At 45.3% G+C, this 23,722-nt stretch overlaps 1 protein-coding gene across 5 annotated transcripts in view; it reads right to left on the bottom strand.

The window, feature by feature from the left end:
• The window catches only part of AMOTL1 (angiomotin like 1), a 207,099-nt gene that overhangs the window by 80,156 nt on the left and 103,221 nt on the right, over window positions 1-23,722 (bottom strand). For 4 of the 5 annotated variants that reach the window (XM_065946303.1, XM_065946307.1, XM_065946304.1 and 1 more), the window contains 2 exons: window positions 9,453-9,599; window positions 4,716-5,652 (listed from right to left, as the gene is read on the bottom strand). In XM_065946303.1, the coding sequence (XP_065802375.1) occupies window positions 4,716-5,652; window positions 9,453-9,599 (1,084 nt within the window). Of the gene's footprint in view, window positions 1-4,715; window positions 5,653-5,987; window positions 6,034-9,452; window positions 9,600-23,722 lie in introns of those variants that run through there. The other variant, XM_065946308.1, reaches the window with a different exon arrangement.

Here is a 23,722-nt window from a genome sequence, read left to right as displayed (position 1 = left end):
CTGACCTGCGTCCACGGCCACCTCACAGTCCCTGGAGGCCCCCACCAGCCACCTCAGCAGGGCCAGGTCATCTGAGCCCTTCCCTAGCCTCACTAGCTTCCCCACGAGAAAGGACAAGGTTTGGCCACCTGAGGCAAAGAGCTGACTCATTGGAAAATGCCCTGATGCTGGGAAAGATTGAGGGCAGGAGAAGGGGACGACAGAGGATGAGATGGTTGGCTGGCATCACCTACTTGATGGACATGGGTTTGGGTGGACTCCGGGAGTTGGTGACGGACAGGGAGGCCTGGCGTGCTGTGGTCCATGGGGTCACAAAGAGTCGGACACGACTGAGCAACTGAACTGAACCGATGAAAGTCAAGGAGACCTTGACTAGTGGCCTCTCCATGGGGTTTCCCACAGGAAGAGACCATAACCTGCCACACATCTCCCATGGTCTGCGGATCAGAGCAGGTGAGAGAATTTATGAGCTATGGTAAATCAGTAACGAAATTCAGAACTCCAGGTTCTTACTCATCCTAAGCTCTGTGCTCTTCAGACTTTTCCATCTCTAGACAAAACGCGGTGAAGTCTCGACAGTGTGTGATGGGTGGGATGAGAGCGCTGAACATACTGAGCCCGCTTTTGCAGCTCGAGGCCAGAACATAAGCCCAGTGATCTCAGACACAGGCCTCCCTGACTCGAGGGTCGTCCATGATGCACTGACCCAACTGCCGGCAGCTTCCCAAACCATCACCGTTAACGACAAACTGATAACCTGTTACGCACAAAGGAAGGTGACAGTGAAGTTAAAGGGAGACCTGCTCCTCTCTGGGTTTCCCAGGTGGCTAAGTGGGAAAGAACCCGCCTGCCAATGCAAGAGCCACCAAAGGGACGGGTTCGATCCCTGGGTCTGGAAGGTCCCCTGCAGGAGGGCATGGCAACCCACCCCAGTATTCTGGCCTGGAGAGTCCCATGGACAGAGGAGCCTGGCGGACAGCAGTTCACAGGGCTGCAAAGTTGGAAATGGCTGAGCACGCGCGCAATGGCTCTTCTTTTGGGTCAAAGATAGCTTGAACATCACACCGTGCTGAGCTTCAGATCCAGTCCTTGGAGCTCAGGCCACACTGAATGTGTCTGAAGCACGGCTGGTGTGGACACAACTCTGTTTACCCTGCTAGCCAAAGGCTGCCCTGGGGGAGCCACGCTGGCGAACTGCGGCCAGGCTCACAAAGGCACCTAGTAGCTCTGGGGCTGAGCCTCAATGGTCTGCCTGTTACATCTTCTAGGGCATTTTGATGTGTCATGTGGACCCAGCTGCCAAGCCCGGCAACCAGCTCAAATCCTTCAGACAGTTCTTCTTGACGTCATCACATCGAAACACATGATGCCGCCCACAAATACCTTGGCAGCCCTCCAGGATAGCTTCCTCTTCGCCCTTCCTGCCTTCCACTTACAGCATACCTACTGCCAAATGACAAAAAGCAGCAAGACCCCTTTATACCCTGCCACGTAACACAGAATAAAGCCCAAAAGAAAGAAGGAGACTGGGAATATTTCCACTATCGATCAAGCTCTAGACGCAGAGTTAAATGATTGAGGAAAAAAAAAGAAAGGTGAACTATCACAACCCAAACTCTGATATGATTCTGCAATCACTACTACGGATTACTTAACTCTGGCAAATCAATATGCTAATAACCACAGATGTGAAGACATATTTTTCCTCTTCAAACCTGATAACTTTTAAATTTCAATTTCTCTTTGGCTTTAGGAATCATAAAAGGGTGAGAACAAGAGCTCTCCCAGGCTGCACTTGGATACCCCAGTGGGGTCACACTGTGTCCGCTGCGTCCTCCTGCCTGTCAGGGGCCTGCAGGTCGGTATGCTGCTTCAAAACTGCCACTGCCACTGAAGGCAGGGAAATGTGTCAGCAGCTGCCAAGTGAGTGACAGGCCAGCTCACTCTCTCTGCCAAGGCCCAGTCACTCTCCTTTCAGAAGCTGTACAGCCAAAGTAGGCCCTGCACCCAGCCATTGGAGTCACTCGGGAAAAGCTCAGCTCATTTGATTTAGAATCTGATAAATAAAGCCTCTGGGGAGAATGGAGACACAGCCATAACAGGCAGTGACCCACTTGTCTTCTCTTATGCTCCACACACTCCCCAGGCAGAGCCGCTCAGAAACATCTAAACTCTAGCAATTTCCAAATGGGTATCTCCTGAGAGTTTGCTTTCCAACTGCCTTATTTCCAACAGTGTCCATATCTAATCAGTCATTAAATGATGTCAACTCTATTTCTCTTAGCATATAATGCTCCTCCATACCTATGGCCTCAAAGCTGGGCTACCCTCACCAGGTCTTATCTGGACACAACCGACCCCATCTTTGGTGGTCCTCATGGCCTCTAGGTTCCTCTTCCTCTAATTCATCCTTTGCTGCCATTAAATCAGCCTAGTAAACATCAACACAGTCTTTACTGAAAAACACTGGTTCTTGCAATTGTTTATGGATAAATTCTAAACTCTTTAGTATGGCACTCAAAGATCTTCATCAACTGGTCTCAATTTCCTTGTCCAAACACACTTTCTGCCACTTCCAACCCTGCCATGGCTCTGTATGACTGCAGCTCATGCCAGACAAAACCGCCTAAGCTTTGGTCTGAAGAAATGGCCTTTCCCCTGCATAGTACCTCCTGCTACTTCTCTACCCCCACAGCTCTTATTTATTCTTCAAGACCCAGCTCAAAGGTCACCTCCTCCGTGCAGCTCTCCCCAAGCCCTTCAGCTGTGAGTCATACTGCTCTCTCTGGTTCCCGAATGCTCTCTGCACCTTTCTATCCTAAAACAGCACCCTGCAGCCCAAGGATCTGTCCAGATGCTGGCTTCCCTGAGACAAGGCTGGGAGGACCCTGAGGGTGGAAACTGTATCTTTATCTCTGAACTGAGTACAGGGCTGCACAGACTACACACGCGGTAAGTGTTGCTGAGTCCATCAGTCGGAGGAATTAGGACGATGGAGGGAAAAGGTTTTGAGAGTCAGGATACCTGAACCTCACTCCAGTTGCCTCAGAGTTGAGTACTGCAGGAATTGAGTTTCTCATCTCTTGAATAAACAGAGCGTCTTCCCTGATGGCTCAAACACTAAAGAATCTGCCTGCAATGTGGGAGACCCGGGTTCAATCCCTGGGTCAGGAAGATCCCCAGGAGAAGGGCATGACAACCCACTCCAGTATTTCTGTCTGGAGAATCCCATGGACTGAGGAGCCTGGTGGGCTACAGTCTACAGGGTCACAAAGAGTTGGACACAACTGAGCAACTAACACTTTCACTTTTCTGCTGAATAAACGGGTGAGGCTATATGATTTCTAGGTCCCTTTAGCTGCTCTGTTCTAGAATTCAGACATTTTCCTCTGAAATCTACAGTGAAGAAAGACTGTTTAAAACCCCATGGTAATAACATGTTCCAGGAGTTTGGACACTCTCCACAAAGCCAGCCAGGAAAACCGCTGCTCCTCTAGACCACTGGGCCAAGCTCCCCTGGGACAGCCCGCAACAGAGGCTCCGCCCCAAGCTCAGAAATCCCCACCCGCCTTCTGGGACACCTTGAGAAAATCCCCAGTTGACCTCTATTATGTTTCAATCTATATATTTTGGCCAAAATGCTGCTTACTAAATATTGTGCACAGACAAAAAAAAAAAAAAAAAGGATGACAAAAACCTAATATGCCTTGAAAATAATGAGTACTAAAACATGAGTGAAACCACAAGGCTTACTGTGCAAACAGTATGAAGGTTTCTAAAAAAACTAAAAACAGAACTACCGTATGACCCAGCAATTCCACTCCTGGGTATATATCTGAGAAAAATAAAAGCATTAATTCAGAAAAACACATGCATCCCAGTATTCAGAGCAGCATTCTAGGTGGCTCAGTGGTAAAGAGTCTGCCTGCTAATGCGGGAGACACAGGTTCGATCCCTATGTTGCGAAGCTCTCCTGGAGGAAAAAACAGCAAGCCACTCCAATATTCTTGCCTAAACAAGAATCCCATGGACAGAGGAGCCCAGCGGGCTACAGTCCACAGGGTTGCAAGGAGTTGGACACAACTGAGCAACTGAGCATGCACGCATGCAAAAGTGTTCAAAGGGGCACAGATCAAGAACCGTGTATTCACAGATGATGCAACTGTGAAGATAGAGAAGCAACACAGGTACCATCAACTGATCAATGGATAAAGAAGATGAGGTAGCTACACATGATGGAATACCACTCAGTCATATGAAAGAATGAAGGTTTGCCATCTGCAGCAACACAGATGGACTTGGAGGGCAATCTGCTAACTGAAATAGGTCAGACCGAGAAAGACAAACACTGCTTGATATCACCAATACGTGGAATCTAAAAAATACAACAAACTAGTATATGTGATATAAAAGAAGCAGACTCAGGCACACTGGGAACAAACTAGTGGTTACCAGTGGGGAGAAGGCAAGGAGGAGGGGCAGTGAAGGGACAGGGGATTAAGATGAACAGACTATTAGCTATAAAATAGGCTACAAGGATACACTGTAAGACATGGGGAATATAGCCAATATTTTATAGTAACTATAGGAGGGGCATAATCTTTCAAAATCATGCATCCTCTACTGTACATCTGCAAAATAGTAATAATATTATCTATCAACTATACTTCAATTAAAAGAATAAATTTTTTAAATCCTCTAGGCTCGATAATCACCTCGTTACCCCGTACTCCGGGGGTGGCTGGTACCTCAGGACGGCCACTTCTGTCCTCGCAGGCTGGGGCGCAGGGTACGGCTTGACCATCTCGTGGAGCAGCCCCGGGTGCTGGTCACTGTAGAACAGTCCATGCTCCTGGGTCTTGCTGACCGGGGACACCATCTGCTTGGCCTTGAAGGGGTACTCGGGTGGAGGCCCTCGGGGGTCCAGCATCTTGGCTGCAGGCTGGGCTGGGGAGGGCCCCCCTCCCGCCTTGAACGCCTTTCCGTTCCCGGGGCCGGGGAGGTGCTGCTTGGCGCCGTTCCTCTCCAGCGACAGCTGCATGATCCTCTCGCTGAGAGAGCGGACGTGGCCCTGCTTGAGTTCCTTCAGCGCCTCGTCCTTGTGCGCCTGTCCGCTGTTGGCGCGGCTCACCGTCGGCCTGCCCTCAGTCCGGGCCTTCTGGCTGGCGCCCCCGGCCATGTAGTAGCCGTGCCCCACGGCCCCCGGCTGCTGCTGCTGCGGCGGCGGCGGCGGCGGCTGCTGGCCCCGGAAGAACTGGGACTGCGCCTTGGCCTCCTCGTAGGTGGGCAGCTCCTCGTTGTTCTGCTGAGGCTGCGCGGACCGCACCTGCTTCTCCATCACCGTGTTGTCCACCTGGTGTTCCTGACCCTGCGGCTCCTGGCGTGCTGACTGGTAGACCATTGGTGGGTCTTCTTGAGCGAGGTTTTCCGTGGAAGAAAAGCTGTTGGTGGGGTGGGCTGGCCCTGCACTCCCTGTGGCCTGGTGCTGAATGGCCAGCAAGCTCATGTTCTCGGTCGGCGTGCCATAGCGCAGTTGCTCCTGGATCAGCCGCTGTAACACCGTTCCCGCTGCCGCATCTTCCGAACCTCTCATCTCCACCTCTGGGATCCTCGGGAAGTTCGGGGGGTGGAAGTTACAGAGAGGATCCTCAACTGGAAGACACACATGGGAAAAACGTGTCAGGCTGTTCCACGTGGATACAGGTCTCCACGTATATTGTGAATAATGACCTTTCTAATGATAGAGGCATTTAAAGAGTTCCAATACCCCATCACCCGCATGTACCCTGCAGTTTGTCATGGGAGCATCTCTCCAGCTCCCACTTCCTCCCCTCACCTCCTGCTTCCTTCTAGACCTTGGTCAGGCCTTCAAGTTTTCCCTTTAAGCTCTCCACTGATCCCTTCTCTTCATCATATAAACAGTCTTTCCCATCTTAAAAACAAACAAACAAAAATCAGAACCAAAAAAAAAAAAAAACCGGAACCACCTTCTCACAGCCCAGTGTAAACCTATAAGTGCCAGCCCGCATCCTTCTCTCTTCTCTTCTAACTGTCCTCAGAAAGCAACCGACACTTGGTCTCCACTTTCCAAATGCTCCAGCCACGGCCCGCCCTTAGAGCTCAAGTTCCAGCAACATTCCAAGAACACAGAGTTCCCAAACATGCTAGCTCTCTCTGGCCTCCGGGTCTTTGTTCCCATTCATCCCTCTGCCTGGAAAGATGCATCTCACCACATCTTTCTTGGGAAATTCCTAGATGTGCTTTGAGGGATGGCTCCAAAGCTACCTTCTAAGTAAAACCCTTCCTGCTGCAGCCCAGCAGGCTTGAGCTCCCTTCTCTAATGTCCAGGCTCTGTTGTTATATATCTCAAAGACCGATCATCACAGTTGTTGTTTAGTCACTAAGTTGTGTCAGATGGCACTTATTTATGTACACAAGTCTTTGAACATCTTAAGGGCAAAGATTATGGCTCCTCATCTGGGTCTCCCTAGCATACAACTCTATATGGTTTTTCCAGTGGTCATGTATGGATGTGAGAACTGGACCACAAAGAAGGCTGAGCACTGAAGAATTGATGCTTTTGAACTGTGGTGTTGGAGAAGACTCCTGAGAGTCCCTTGGACAGCAAGGAGATCAGACCAGTTAATCCTAAAGGAAATCAACCCTGAATATTCAATTAAAAGGCTGGTGCTGAAGCTGAAGCTCCAATACTTTGGCCACCTGATGCGAAGAACTGACTCATTGGAAAAGACCCTGATGCTGGGAAAGATTGAGGGCAGGAGGAGAAGGGGGCGACAGAGGATGAGATAGTTGGATGGCATCAAAGACTCAATGGACATGAGTTTGAGCAAACTCTGGGCAAGGAGTAATGGTTCTGTGTTTTTGTTTGTTTGCTTCTTTTTTTAAAAATTAATTAATTAATTAATTTTACTTCACAATATTGTATTGGTTTTGCCATACATTGACTTGATTCTGTGGTTCTGTGTTTTTATATAAACGAAGAACACATCATTTCCCCCAAAACCGTCTCTCTTCCCCAAAGTTGCCTCTTTTCTGATAAATGGCATCCTCATCCTAAGAGTCATCCAGATAGAAAATGCAGATACAATTTTGACCCTTGTGTTTCCTTTCTCCATTTTTTTTTAAAAAGTATTTGTTTTTTTTTAAATTGTTGAATTGTAGAAGTACTTTATTCATTTATTTATCTATGTGTTTGGCCATACCGCATGGCATGTGTGATCTTAGTTCCCCAACCAGAAGTCAAATCCACATCCCCTGCATTGGAAGCATGGAGTCGGAACCACTGGACTGCCAGGGAAATCCCCTTTGTGCCCTACAGTTAATCAAGTGCCAAGCTGGTTTTTCAGTCTACAGTAAAATAAAAAATGAAGGTGGTGTGATACTCTTACAAGATATATAAATACACACATAATCAGCATATACATGTGTATATACCTAGATACACATAAACTGAGTCTACTGCCTTCTTTTAGCAGGGGCTGCTATCAAGGACTATATTCCTCTTACACTTTTTGGTATTAAAGTATGCGAAAAGGTGACAGTAGATGACATTGAGTGTCTCTGTAGCAGCAAAGACTGCAGCCCCAGCTTCCACGCCCTCAACCATTCCCCAGGTTCCAGCTCCCCTAACCAGCTGCTGAATGTCCTCAACAGCCTAACATCTGGTCTTGTCTCTGGCCTTTTCTTTCAATCAACAGTGTATTTATTACCTGTTTTCTGCTACTAGAATTCTCTCGCACCAGGGGACAGACAGCCTTATCTGTTAAAATCATATACTGTGAACCCAGTGCCTAAACACTACCATGATACACAAAAGGCATTCAGGAAAGAACTGTTGGGGGGGCGGGAGATATATTAGAAGTTTGGGATTAACATATACACACTACTATATATGAAATCAGTAAGCAACAAGGACCTACTGCATAGCACAGGGAACTATATTCGATATCTTGTAATAATCTATAATGGAAAAAAATCTGAAAAATAACTGACATAATACAGATATATAGATATACATATAACTGAATCATTTCGCTATACACTTGAAATTAACACAGCACTGTAAATTAACTATACTTCAATTTTAAAAATGGTTTATAAAAAAAGAGAAAGAATTGTTGAGTAAAGAACTCTACAGACTGGTTCCTGAAGCTCACCTCTGATCTACCCCTAGTGACCTCAGGCAATTACTTGGCTTCTCTGAACCTCTCTCTCCTCTGAGATCAGGCTTCATATCTACTTCACAGGATGGTATGTGGAGTAAATTCAAACTTACTGCTCATTTTCAAAGAACATGCACCATAACTGAGATATAAACCCGAAGTTCAACAATAAGAACCCTGCAACAACAGACCACGAAAAGTCCACCCAAGATGAACTGCTGAATAACTGTACTAAGTGATACACAATCCCAGGAAAGCAATTAACAGCGTGGGTTGAGTTGAGCCATCACTCACTCCACAAATACCAACTGCCAACCTGTGATAGTCAGGCATTCTGACAGGTGCTGGGTTAGGAGAGTAAAGAAGACAGTTCTTACCCTCAGGGCTTGATGAACAAGCAAATTCAAATAAAAAAATCAACACTCTAAAACAAAATGGATAAAAATTCAAATAAAAACATATTTCCAAAGGAAAATTATTTTTTTGGATGAATAATAAAAGGAATGGGGTCTCATTAGGCACAGAAACTACTGAATCTCCTTTTCATGTGCACATCTGGCAAGAACCTGAAGATCCTTCTTTAACGTGGTTTTGAAGATTCATTCCTTCATGGTGTAACCAATCTCATAAACCCTTAAAAATAGGCAGGAAATATTTACAAAGGAATTGGTTCCTTTCCAAATACAGTTTAGAATTTCTCTGAATTTCTGAATTACCTGCAAAAAGAGGTATAAATGAAAGCAGAGAAGAAAAAAGAAAGATTCTAGGAACGAGTACAAAAGAACATTTAGGAATTAGAGAAAAATTAGGCACTCAGTGGTATAATTCTGAAGTTCCTACGTACTCAGGAACTCTCTCTGTTGAGTGAATCACCTATTATAACAGTCTATTAACACCAGCGGTAAAGAATCCGCCTGCAATGCAGGAGCCACAGGAAACAAAGGTTCGATCCCTGGGTCAGGAAGATCCCCTGGAGGAGGGCACGGCAACCCACTCCAGTATTCTTGCCTGAAGAATCTCATGGACAGAGGAGCCTGGTCAGCCTCAGTCCATAGGGTTGCAAAGAATTGGACACTGCTGAAGCAACTTAGCATGCACGCACGCACAATGTTAAGCAAACATTAAAAATAAGGCACGGACCAATAAAGAAACAACCAATATTCCAATATGTTGCTTTTTAAAAAAAGGGTAGAGAAAAAATTATTCAGAAGAGTGAAAAACATAAAATCATTCTGCTTTTCCAACATGAGTGCCAGTGAAAGAACTTACCAACTTTTTCTCTGATGCCACTGTTTGTCTCCACTGTCAAAGATGCTTCATGCCTCCCAGGATAGAGCTGAAAGTCTGGGAAAAAGTAGCTGGGGTCTTCTAGAATCTGGATGGGACTGCTGGGGCTGTAACAGGCCGGAGGGGGACCTGGGGCAGAGAGCAAAGTGCACCTTAGTGTCAACGAAGTCCTCCTCGCCATGTGACTCACACCAGCCATTCTCCCCCACGCCTTTCCACTGGCAGGGGCAGCCCTGTCTTTTTGACTCATAAAATTCCAAAGTAACTATTCAGAATCATCACAAATCTGGCACCCACCACAAAGACCCGTGAGGTCATAATCATAATTTTCAACACACACTGATCAAAGTCAGGGGCCCTTTCATACAACCCATTTCCAAGGGCGCGGCATGAGCACCCACAAACATCAAGTCTCCTGTGGAACTGGACAAGCCATCAGGTTCAGAGTAGTCAAAGGGAAGCGGGCGGAGAGGCCAGAAAGGGAAAACTAAAACGGAAAGAGCAGCTGTCTCTTGGAGCATCTCACGGATGCAGAGAGGAGTGGTCACTTTGCCCAGCCACGTGTTAGCAAGGGCTGGTCACAGCCCAGCACAGCGCGATCGGCTCCACTCTGGGGGTTCTGGAGCCTCCTGCAGCAGCGTGAGCCCGGGTCATGGGTTCTGGCCCTCCGCCCAGCACTGGCCTTTCGGATCCCACGTATCTGCCTCACACACAAAGCTGGACACGCTTCCTGTTTCAATTAAACGTAACACTGGGTTCAATCCTGCTGTCACTGAACATGAGGTACCACAACATGACACTGATACAGCACAAACAGCACTGAGGGAGCACCCAGTGTGATAAGCGGGAGCACTAAGTGTGATGAGCGGGAGCACTCAGTGTGGTGAGCGGGAGCACTCAGTGTGGTGAGCGGGAGCTGTCAGTGTGGGGGCGGGGGGAGTCCTGGCTCCACCCTCTCTGCACTGACTTCTCCCCGTGGGCACCAAGTTGAAGGCTTTTTATGGCAAAGGTAATTTAGTCATGCTTTTTTTAAAAATCAAAATCCCTGCCTCCAAGATAATTCCATTAAGAAAAAATACTGTTTTTCAGTCACCATGTCAAATGGGTCATTCGAAATTTCTTGCCAGGATGGTTATCTATCCATTTCCCATAAGGCCAAAGCAACTAATTATTCCGAGAGGCGGTAAGATGGAAATTTACTCATCCTCTTCCGGAGTTTCTCTCCGTCAACCCATGAAACAACATTTGGACGTGTGCTCACACGTAGAAAAAGGCTTTCCTGGTGGCTCAGTCGGTAATGAGTCTGCCCACTACGTGGGAGACCTGGGTTCGATCCCTGGGTTGGGACGATCCCCTGGAGAAGGGAAAGGCTACCCACTCCAGTATCCTTGCCTGGAGAATTCCATGGACAGAGTGGGCTACAGTTTATGGGGTCACAAAGAGTCGGACACGACCAAGTGATTAGCTGTCTTTCTTTTCACATGTAGCATAAGCATATCTGGACTACTGGGAAAAAGAGAAAAAACGATTTTGACAAGTAGAATATTTATCTTACAATGTTAAAATAAATAATGCAGTTGTGAGTTAGAGCTTAAGGTTGACTATAATCTGAGTATGAATGACATACTATATAAAGATCAGCCTAAAACGACAGGCCCAGCGCCTCTGACAGCATCCGTCAGCACTCTCTTTTTGGCCAACCCGCAGGGACTACCATGGAACGAAACTCGGTCCCTTCTGGGCCTCACCCTCTACATCTATAAGTCTCAAAGCCGAGAGTTAAAATTAGAAATCGTCAATGGCCTGGATCCAAAGGCAAATCCTAGGCTGGCTTCTAATTCAGACAGGTGGAAAATGTTGGTGGAAAGTTGGAGAGACGCACGGAGCAACCTTGGCCGCCCGAGAGGACGCCCTGGGGAGCCCTCCAACGCCAGCACCCTGGCCTCACCCGGACCTGGCAGTCAGCGGCCCAGGATAGGACCCAGGCATCTGCGTTTCATAAAGCTCTTCGTGTGATTCCGATACGCAGCCACAGGTGAGAAGCCCTAAGCCAGAAGGAGAACAGTGTGCCCGGACAAAGAAACGGGAAAACACAAACACACTTGCTGCACCCGCAGCCCCTCCCCCACCAAATGAGCGACGGGGAGCAGCTGAGGACCCATATACTTCGACCAAGAGGATAAAGTGGGGCAGATACACACTACTGCATGAAAGACAGATAAACAGCAACATGTTATATACAAAATAGATACACAGTAGGTAAACTATGCAGCACAAGGAGCTGTATCCAATACCTTGTAATAAACTATAATGGAAAAGAATCTGGAAAAAAAAAATATATATATACACACAACTGTATCACTTTACTGTACACCTGAAAATAACACAACATTGTTAAATCAATTACACTCCAATTCAATTCTTTTTTTTTAAGTGTGGTATTCTCTTACAGCAGATCTGGGTCAGGAATGGCATATGCCAGTAGATTACAACTCCAGGCCCTACTATCAAACTGTACTATCAAATTGACTACAAATTCTAAGTGATAACAGAGAGCAAACTGCCAATAAAGTTGAGGCATACCTAAGAATATATATGCACATCATACTGGTGTATAAAGGAGTGTGTAAGGGATGTGAGTAGGTATGGATACATGCTTTCAACATGGAGGTCAGTTACCACGTGATCCAGCAATTCCACTCTGGGCATACACCCAGACAAAACTTTAATTCAAAAAGATAAATGCAGCCCGTGTTCACGGCAGCACTGTTCACAACAGCCAAGACCTGGGAACAACCTAAATGCCACAGACAGATGACCGGATAAAGAAGATATGGTGCATGTAGACAATGGAATACTACTCAGCCATCAAAAGAACAAAGCAACGCCATTTGCAGCCACACAGATGTAACTAGAGATTACCGTATTAAGTGAAGTTAAGTCAGACAAAGACAAACACCACATGCTATCAATTATGTGTGGAATCTATGGAACAGAAACAAGGTCACAGACATAGAGAACAGGCTTGTGGCTGCAAGCCGGAGGGGGCTGGAGGAGGGGTGGGGTGGGAGGCTAGATTAGCAGATGCAAACTATTATATCCAGAATGAATAAACAAGGTCCTACTGCATAGTGCAGGGAACTACATTCAATAATGAATCATCATGGAAAAGACGATTAAAAAAGAATGCCTATGTATGTATATATATGTGTATATATATACCTGAATCACTTTGCTGTATAGCAGAAATTAAAACATTGTAAATCAACTATCCTTCAGTTAGAAACTTCTCTTAAAAATAAATTAATTAATTGGGGGGAAAAAAGAACCCTGCACTAAGTCACCCCTATCACCATCAGACTGGTATAAATCGCTTTTCCGCACCTTATCCAATGGCCTGCCAAGAGACAGCGAGCTCCAGGGCTCCAGGGTACAGAGCGCTGGGCAGAGGGCAGGGCTGGATGGTGGGCGTGAGCACCGACGGCATCAAAGACGTGCCCCCATCACCATTTCTCCCGCAGGCTTCAGTATTAAGAACGAACAAATGCACTTCACACTCGTGCATGAACACACGCACCTATGGAGACAGAAGGACAGGATGCCCAATTCCTTACCGACAGTCATTTAAGACTCGGTAGCCCCCACATTGAATCCTGCTCCCACTCTGCCCCCCTCAGAGGGGGAGAGAGAAGGCGGCCCAGCAGAGGATCAGGACAGACCCTGCAGACAGACAGACCAGGATCATCACTCCACTGAGCCCAGAGATCCCCCCGGGGCGGGGCAGGGCGGGGGGTGGGTACTGCCACGCTTCACTTCTGTTCCCTCACTGGGAAGACAAGGGAAAACGCCAGTAACACGGATCACAGGCTCTGAACGAGCTTCCTGGGCTGTGCGGCAAAAATGAAAGAGACACCATCCCCAGGCCCACGTGCACGTAATCTTTCCCTTCCTGTTCAGTTCAGGATCTTCATTAGGAACTCTGGTCGCGTAATTTGCATCTGTTTTCCTATGTAAAAACACAGTGTCCATAATCTAACCAATAGGGTCAAGGGTCTCTGAAATCAGAAACTGGACGTCAGCATCCGTCATGAGCAGAAGCGCAGTTTTCCCTGCTAGCACTTCTCGAGGCCTGGGAGCAGGAGCTGCAAGAAAGCACAGAAGATGCCTGGACACCACCTCTTCCCGGCGAGTGCTGCAGGGCCTGGCTGGGGACCAGGGCATATGGAACAGGGCAGTTTTCAGGGGCATCCATGAGACCTGGACCATAAAGAAGGCTGAGTGTGGAAGAACAGCGGCTTTTGAAGTCTGTTGAGAATCCCTTGGATTGCAGAGATCAAATCAGTCAATCCTAAAGGAAATCAACCCTGAATATTCATTAGAAGGACTGATGCTGAAGCTGAGCTCCAACACTTTGGCCAGCTAATGAGAAGAGCTCACTCATGGAAAAGAGCATGATGTTGGGAAAGATTGAGGGCAGGAGGCGAAGGGGACGAGAGGATAAGATGGTTAGATAGCATCACTGGCTCAATGGACACGAATGTGCACAAACTCCAGGAGATGGTGAAGAACAGGGAAGCCTAGCAAGCTACAGTCCTTAGGGTCGCAAAGAGTTGGACACGACTGAGCAGCTGAGCAACAACCTTTCTACCCTAATTGATGATGACCCATTTCACCCAGAATAGTTTCTTTCTCTTTGCAAAAACTGTTTGTCATTTGTCACCAAGAAGAATCCTTTGCTTCTCTATGAGCATGACTGCTTCTGGCTGGCTTCTAAAGCACCAAAAACTTCCTTCCCATTACGGCTCTACACTCTTACTTTCTTTGTAAATGTCCAGAGGCCTTTAGGCAATGCGACCCTGAACAAGGCTTTTTTCTGCCTCACTCCATAGTAGTGATAACAAAGGCCTCCTTGTTGAGGGGGAAATGAATCAAGGTAAAAATGAAGTGAGTTTCCTGGCAGAAGCGAGAGACACAACAAGAGCCCTGATCACCTGCTCACCAGCTTCGCCTTCACCGTTAACTAGTTTGTTCCCTAAGACCAGATCCAGGATCCACAAACAGACCAATGTCACAGGCTCAGGAGTCTCCTTCAGGAGTAGACAGCAGAGGACACACACAGCTGGGAATCACCCGTCCTTATTTAAACTGCACTGCCAGCTTGTCAATCCCTTGTACACAACCATTTTGGCTATAGCTTCAAGTTCAAACTCTGCTTGGTTTTCAAGGCCACTACACTCAGTTCCTTCTTTCAGCTGTCACCAGTCTCGCTGGTCCCCTTGGCATTCCAGCATTCCATGAACATGCCACCCTCACTCTCCAAGGCCCCGTTTCACACTCCCTTCCCGAGGTCCTCTAAAGTTCACCCCAAGGCATCTACCTCTTCGGGTTACTCCCTCTAGAACACCTCCCCCTACATTGGCCTGCCTGCCCCCAACAGCCACGGCAATTATGATCGAAAGCACACAACTGAGAGCTTAAACTGCCCAGCAGCTTGCGGCAGTCATTTAATAAAGGCTGGTGCATCCAGCAATTCCACTCCTGGGCATATATGCAAGCAGAGCTGTGATTCAAAAAGAGACATGCACCCCAATGTTCATTACAGCATTCTGTACAACTGCCAAGAGATGGAAAAACCTAAATACCCATCCACAGACGAATGGCTAAAGATGATGTGATATATATGTGTATATGGGGCTTCCCCGGTGGCACAGCAGTAAAGAATCCGCCTGCCATACAGGAGATGGAGTTCAACCCCTGGGCTGGGAAGATCCTCTGGAGGAGGGCATGGCAACCCACTCCAGTATTCTTGCCTGGAGAATCCCAGGGACAGAGGAGCCTGGTGAGCTACAGTCCATAGGGATGCAAAGAGTCAGACACAGCTGAAGTGACTGAGCATGCATGCATATATGTGTGTGTGTGTGTGTGTGTGTGTGTATACGTATGTATGTATACATACATATATATATATACTGGAGTATTATTCAGTCGTTAAGAAGAATGAAATACTGCCACTTGCAGCAACATGAATGGACCTAATGATTATCATACTAAGAAAGTAAGTCAGAAAGATAAACACCAAATGATATCAGTTATATGTGGAATCTAAATATGACACAAATGAACATATCTACAAAACAAAAACAGACTCACAGATACACAGAACAGACCAAGCATGGGGGAGAGATGGGGGAGGGAAGGGCTGGGAGTTTGAGATTAACAGATGCAAATATAGGCTGGATAAGCAAGATGCTATATATATATGCTACATATATATATATATATATATATATATATATATGTAGAATTGAGTCCCTTTGTCATAACTGCAGAAATTAAACACAGTACTACAAATCAACTATACTTCAATAAAGTTTTAAAAATGCATATAGGCTGGGGCCCGTGTCCCGGAAAGCTTGGAGCTGGGCCATCCGAGTCCTTGCTCCTTTCTGTGTGAAGTCTGCATTCTCTCGCTGCCTCCTTGTTGACCGATGGAGAAACTTGGCATGTCCTCTGGGATGCTGTCACTGCCAAGTTTAAAGAGGTCCTTCCAAAGTGGTCTCTGAGAGCTCCCAACGATTCCCAGGCCCTCTCAGTGTCCTAAGAGGAGGAAGCACTCACTGTCCCCTCTGTAGCTGGCAGTGATGCTCTGGGGTCTGCAGGCCAGGTTCCTCAAAGCCTTCACTCACTGCAAAAAAAAAACCCCAAAAAACCTCCCAGGTGTCACTGCGCCCAAGTGCAAGACTTTCCGCCAGGTCCATGTAAGCCAAAACCACCTAATGCCTTCAAAAACAACTTTACCGACGAGATGAGAATAACCTCCTCTAACTTTATAACAGAGATTTTAACCACAGGCAACAGAAGAATTCTGCGTCCTCCACCACCTTTTTCAAAGAGCTGAGGAATTTACTGAGTGGGCCAGCGTCCTCAGAGTCAAATGTAAGCAACCAAGCCTTCCGATCCTGGCAGGACTGGAGGTTTCCCCGGGGAGTCGAATACTCCACTCCAGGAGACAGATGCCCCAGAAACGAGGTCTTAGGAGGAATCTGGAGACCCCATGGCCAGTACCAGGAAAATAAGGGCTGATCTGTTCACAGGCCCTCATGTGAAGCCAAGCTCCCTCCCTGGGGTAGCCAAGTCACACTTTTGAACCTGAGGCCTGGGGGAAGACAGGTCCCAGCACCCCTGGCATGAACACCTGCACACATGGTAAAAAGAAAACGGGAACCTCCAACGCTAAACCGAAGGCACATACCTGAAGAGGCCTTCTCACTTACTTTCCCCCAAGGAACCAGTATTTGAAACCCAGGGTGGGAGCGGGGAAGGTTTCCAAACTTCCCAGCCTCTACAGGGTACGGTCATCCTGGGCACTGAACTTGAATTGGAAGCCTTGGGCCAATCCAGCCATCATAAAGCACATGTATACTAAACACACCTATTTAATTTAGACTCTCCCAAGGTGGAATTTGTGATGAATAACTTTCTCTAAAGTTGTGTGAAGTATAGCTCTGTAATGCTTATTTAAAAATATCTCTGAGATATTATCAGTGTGAACCCAAAAGCGAATGTATGCCTAACCTTTAAAGTAACAGCTGAGTTCAACAAGGCACTGTGCTGGGAGCTATAAATAACAAAGAAATGAGTAAGACTGTCCTTGGCCTTAGGATATTATGATTTGGTTCTGGAGACAAGGTGCACACAGCAATCCAAATTTCACTGCAGAGTAAGCGCCCTGTTACAGGGACACAAAGTTTTGGAGACTCAGGAGTAACTCCTTCCTACCTGTTGATTGATGGAGGTGATTCGGGAGAAAGAGACTCCGAAGCTGAAGTGGAAAAAAGGAGGAGGCTGTTAATCCAATTCAGGGTGAGGAGAGGGTGCTGGTGAGGAAAGACGAGTGCGGGGAGGTAAAGGTAAGGCACGGGTACTGAGTGACCGAGCCTGGGCACTTTAAGTGACAGGGAGTTCGCTGGCGCCTGCCTACGGGTAAGGACAACGTCAAAGCTCCATCTACAGATCCAGGACCCAGCGTTTAAGGGAGGTTCTCAAAATCCAAGAGTTATCATATGATCCAGCAATCCCATCCCTTGGCATATATCTGAAAAATTCAAAAAGATACCCGCACCCCAATGTTCACCGCAGCACGACTTATAACAGCCAAGACACGAAATGGATCTATCAACAACCCAAACGTACATCAACAGGGGAATGGATAAAGATGATGTGACACATATGTGCAATGGAATATCACTCACCCACGAAAAGAACAAAATAATGCCACTTGCAGCAACATGGATGAGCCTAGAGATTATGATACTAAATGAAGTCAGAAAAAGAAAGGCAGACCCCAAATGGCATCACTTACATGTAGGATCTAAAACATGATACAAATGAACAGAGAGACTCACAGACATGAAAACAAACTTATGGCTACGGAAGGAGAAACAGGAGCAGGGGAGGAATAAATTAAGAGTTTTGGATTAGCAGATACACACTACTAAATATAAAACAGATAAACAACAAGATCCTACTGTCCAGGGAATTACATTCAATATCCTTTAATAAGCCATAATCGAGGGACTTCGTTAGTGGTCCAGCAGTTAACACACCATGCTACCAATGCAAGGGGCCAGGGTTCAATCCCTGGTCAGGAACTAGATCCCACATGCCCCAATTAAGAGTTTGCACACCACAATGAAGATCCCGCATGTGCAAATATGGCACAGCCAATTAAATAAATATTAAAAATAAACCATGATTGAAAAGAATATGGTAAACAATAAATAGATGAGTGTGTGTATATATAACTGAATCACATTGTTGTACACCAGAAGCTAACACAACATTGTAAATGAAGTGTACTTCAATAAAAATAAATAAATAAAAGCCCTACTGCATTATAAACACTACAGAAATGGAAAATAATTTAGAATTGCGTGGTTCAGCATTCAACTATTACCCATCATATTCCTGATAGTCAATCACCTCTAATGAAATACTAAATTAATTAGTGTTGGAGAACTCTGAATTCACTGTGTAAGCCTTGGGGCTGAGTCCACCTCCCGTTAGAGAAGCCAAAAGGTTCCCTCTCTGTTCTAGCAGTCAGAAGGACCTAGACCTAGCCAATTGATGTTCCAATCAAAGACTCAGAATCTCGAGGAAATGACACAAAAACAAAGGGCGTTGCCAAAGTGTCTATAGTAACAGAGCCCCCAGGAGTTTAAGAGCTGCAGTGGTGTCTATGGTGACCGCCAGCATCACAAGACAAGTAGTCTAGCCCTGCCCGGGTTCCCAGTGTATCTTCACCTAAAGATACCCTGCTCACTTTTTGAGCCTTTCCATTAATATGTGAGCTGCTCAAGGTAATTCCAATAAATTCTATTGCTTAAGTTGGCCACCTGATGCAAAGAGTTGACATTAGCAAAGACCCTGATGCTGGGAAAGACTGAAGACAGGAGAAGGGGATGACAGAGGACAAGATGGTTGGATGGCATCACTGACTCAATGCACATGAGTTTGACCAAGCTCCGGGAGATGGTGAAGGACAGGGAAGCCTGGCGTGCTGCAGTCCATGGGGTCGTAAAGAGTTGGACAAGGCTGAGCGACAACAACAAATTGCTTAAGTTAGCCAAAGTTACTTTGTGCAGCTATAATCAAGAACTTCTGATAGACATATATCATGTGATACCACTCATAGATGGCATCTAAGAAAATTATACAAATGAACTTATTTACAAAACAGAAAAAGACTCACAGACATAGAAAACAAACTTACACGTACCAGAGGGGAAGGGGAAAAGGGATAAATTAAGAGTTTGGGATTAAAATATACACACTACTATATATAAAATAAACAACAAAGAGTTACTATATAGCACATGGAACTATACTCAGTACCTTGTAATAATCTATAATGGAAGAGAATGTAAAGAAATAATGTATTTATACATATATGTATAACTGAATCACTTTGCTATATACCCGAAACTAACACATCGTAAATTAACTAAATTTCAATAAATTTTAAAAGAACTTCTGATACCTACCTTATTGAAAAATTAATTGTTCTGACACCTATTCTAAGAAAATAACACTGTTAATATCTAAAGTACTACATGACTTAGCACAATCTCATGTCTATTAACCCAAATATCCTTTGCACAAAATCCTTGCAGTTCCTCCAAAGTTTTCTCCATCTGGAGGGCCTTTCTCCCTATATGAGTTGAGTCAAGGAAACTCTTAACTTCAGCACACACTAAACACTACAATATATACCCTGACTATCCAAATGTCTCTGGAAGTCCTCCTCTAGTGCCACTTCCTCCAGGAAATCATCTACCCCTCCTCTCCCGAATTTTTACATTTCACTCGCCTGTGTTCCCACCACAGTTCATGCACACTCATGCCACAATATATTAAATTCGCTGTGTATTTAATTTTTTTAGTCCGTCCCCCTAATAACTTATAATTGCTAACAGCAGGAGCCATGTCTTATTCACCTCTGTATCTCCAGTTTCTAGCAGGAATAAGACCAAAGTAAGTGCTCAAACACATATTTATTGAATCAATGACTCATGTGCACACATTCACGATAAGTGAACGTAGCAGTCTCTAGCATATGACCGATACTCAATGAAAGAGAAAAAAAGGAAAATGTTAGTCACTCAGTCGGGTCCAGCTCTACAACCCTATGAACTATATAGCCCGCCAGCCTCCTCAGTCCATGGAATTCTCCAGATAAGAATACTGGAGTGGGTAGCCATTCCCTTCTCCAGGGGATCTTCTCAACCCAGGGATCAAACCCGAGTGTCTTGCATTGCAGGCTGATTCCTTACCATCTGAGCCACCAGGGATACTCGATAAATATATATTAGTGGAATTAAGGTACATGTAAAAATAATCAATTACAAACATATTCTCAATTCTACAGAGCTTAACTCAAAGGTGGGTTGTCTCTTTCAAACTACTAGTGAAACCAAGGCTTGGTAAAAGCTACTGGGGAAGAAAAAAAGATAGCCATCTAGTGCTAAAACAGGTTAATTTCAGGCATGTGTGCGTGCATGCTAAGTCGCTCAGTCATGTCCGACTCTGCAACTCCATGGATTGCAGCCCTGCCAGGCTCCTCTTTCCATGGGGATTCTCCAAGCAAGAATACTGGAGTGGGTTGCCATTTTCTTCTCCAGTGGATCTTCCCGACCCAGGGATAGAACCTGCATCTCCAGCATCTCCCACATTAGCAGGTAGATTCTTAACCACTGGACCACAAGGGAAGTCCTAAATTTGTATTTTAATATCAAATTCAAATACTATGTAAATATCTTGACTCAAATGGCACATAATATTATAATTCATATTTCACATTGATGTACTTGCTGTTTAACATACTTAAAACTAGAAGTATCTGGACTTCAGAGATTATTTTCCTCTAGTGTTTTTTTAAAACCACTTTATTAAGGTGTTGTTAACATGTAAAAGGCTATACATATTTAATGTATGCAACTCAATGGGTTTGGGGATAAGAATACACCATGAAATCATCACCACCATCAAGGTCATGAACATATCCATGACCTCCCAAACTTTTCTCTCACCCTCTCTGTTGTTTGGTGAGAAAGTGATTTGTGCACGTGTGTGTGGTAAGATCTTACATTAGACCCATTCCTCTTAGCAAATTTTCAATATGCAATACAGTACTGTCAGCTCTAGGCACTCTGCTGTATGACAGATCCATCTCTAGAACTTATTTACTTGGATCAGTTTAAATAAATAAGCCTTATATTAATTGAACGACTGAAATTTAAATCACCTTTAAACATACGTATTTGCTTATCTCAGGACCACAAAGGGATTCCTTCAGGTACCCTGGCTCACATTTTGTTCCTGGTGAGGAAGAAAAATTATTACTAGCACGTAAGCTTCAAACGTGTTTCTATCTCTATATGCAGCAGTAAGTACTTAATGTTTGGGGAGCAAAGACAAACAGGATGAAGATCCTTAAAATAAACCCCAAGACAGAAAATAAATGCACAGTTGTGCTCCTCATGGCCCCCTCTCACCCATACTGTGGAGAGAAGGGCAGTCCAGTCACGCCTGGCCCTATTCCTTCAGCTTTCCGGCTCTTACGGACACATGTGGCTGCGGCTGAGTGACACCCAGAGGCCTGCCAGGCGGCAGTGTCCTGTGGGGACTGGGACTCTCAAGAGGCAAGTACATCTCATCACACTCACCCAACTTCACAAATCAACATCGGCTCATGAATGAACTACACCATTTAAGCAACCAGTATCCCCCCACCAGATTAAACATCCCTTTGGTAATAAGAATTTAACCATTCAACCAGGAGCTACCATTTATTGAGGACCTATTAAGTGCAGAAGACTCTTGAGTGTTCCTGAACTGCAAGATCAAACCAGTCAATCCTAAAGAAAATCAATCCTGAATATTCATTAGGACTGATGCTGAAGCTGAAGCGCCAATACTTTGGGCACCTGATGCAAAAAGCCCACTCACTAGAAAAGACCCTGATGCTGCAAAAGATTGAGGGCAGGAGGAGAAGGGGATGACAGAGGATGAGATGGTTGGATGGCATCATGGACTCAATGGACATGAGTTTGAGCAAACTCTGGGAGATAGTGAAGGACAGGGAAGCCTGGCATGCTGCAGTCCATGGGGTCACACAGTTGGACACGACTGAGCAACTGAACAACATTAAGTGAAAGGGTGATATAAAAATTACTGAATTTAATTATCACAACCCTAGTCCCATTTTGTAGACAAGGATACTAGGCTCACAGTGGTTAAGTCATGCCCAGAGTCACAAAACTAGCCAGCAGAACAGTCCCTCAGCCCCTCCAACAACAAAGTTCTTCTTACTAAGCAATCCTGCCTAGGATCAGTCAGTCATGCACACAATTTTTTAAATCGAATTATAGTTGAGGTACAATATTATATGTTACAAGTGTTCAATACAGTAATACACAATTTTATAGGTTATACTCCATTTTTAGTTATAATAAGATATTGGCTATGTAAGCTAAGTATATCCCTGGAGCTTATTTTAATCATAATAATTTGTACCTCTTAATCCTCTCCCCTACATTGACCTCCCCCCTGCTTCCCTCTCTTCCCACTGGTAACCACTGGTCAGGTTTCTCTGTATCTGTGAGTCTGCTTCCTTTTTGTTATATTCACTAGTTTGGGGTATTTTTTAGGTTTCACATATAAGTGGTATCATATAAAGTGTTTGCCTTTCTCTGTATGTGTTATTTCACTTAGCATGCCCTCCAAGACCATCCATGTTGGTGCAAATGACAAAATATCGCTCCTTTTTATGGTTAAGTAGTACTCCCTTGTGTATATATATCACATCTTCCTTATCCATTCCTCTGCTGTTGGACACTTAGGTTGCTTCCATATCTCAGCAACTGTAAACAATGCTGCTATGAACACTGGGATGCATATATCTTTTTGGATTAGCATTCTTGGGTTTTTTTGGATATATACCCAGGACTGGGATTGTAATGTATACTTAATTCTTTTTTTTTTAACTGACGTCTAGTTAATTTACAAAGATTCAGGTACACAGCAAAGTGCACACTTGATTCTAAGTCCTCTTTTCCTGCCTAATTTCTTATGTCAATATTAGAGGAGTTGTAATGAAATGTCCTTGCTTGTGAACAATGGGAAAAGGCTCAGAGAAAGCTTCCTTCTCTGCATATATGCCTGCATAAATGCCCATATATACAGGCAGGTTTGTGCTATTTCTTCTAAAAGCTCAGAGTTAAAGAGAGCAAGCTGGTGCCAACCACTGGAGCACCAAGGCAGAGGATGAAGCCGCCCTCCCACCTCTCCCGTGTAGCCATCTATTATTTTCATGATAGTGTCTTCACTTTGACAATGAATTCCAAACCTGTGGTGCGTCAAAGTACTCAGGGACATTTTTAAAATGTCACCTCCCAGTCCCCACGTCAGACCTGTAACATCAGGATCACCTCAGGCGTGGACCAGAAATAAATTTTGGAGAGCCACACTTCACAATTGATTTGAATGCAGAATCAGGGTTGGGAAGCTTGGACTTCTCTGTCATATAAGATCTTGTACAACACACGAACTGAAAAGTTGTGGTAAGCTGAAATTTTATAAATCAATCACATTTTAAGTCAAAACATGTTAGATTTATGAACCAAAATGATGATGAACAATTAAAAGTGACAACTTTTCCTAAAATTAGCGAACCAACTAATCTGCATTTACTC

This window comes from Muntiacus reevesi, chromosome 9 (genome assembly GCF_963930625.1).
Source record: "Muntiacus reevesi chromosome 9, mMunRee1.1, whole genome shotgun sequence".
Classification (NCBI taxonomy): domain Eukaryota; kingdom Metazoa; phylum Chordata; class Mammalia; order Artiodactyla; family Cervidae; genus Muntiacus; species Muntiacus reevesi.
The sequence above is the reverse complement of the archived record's forward strand: the minus strand, read 5'-3'. Positions and strand labels throughout refer to the sequence as shown.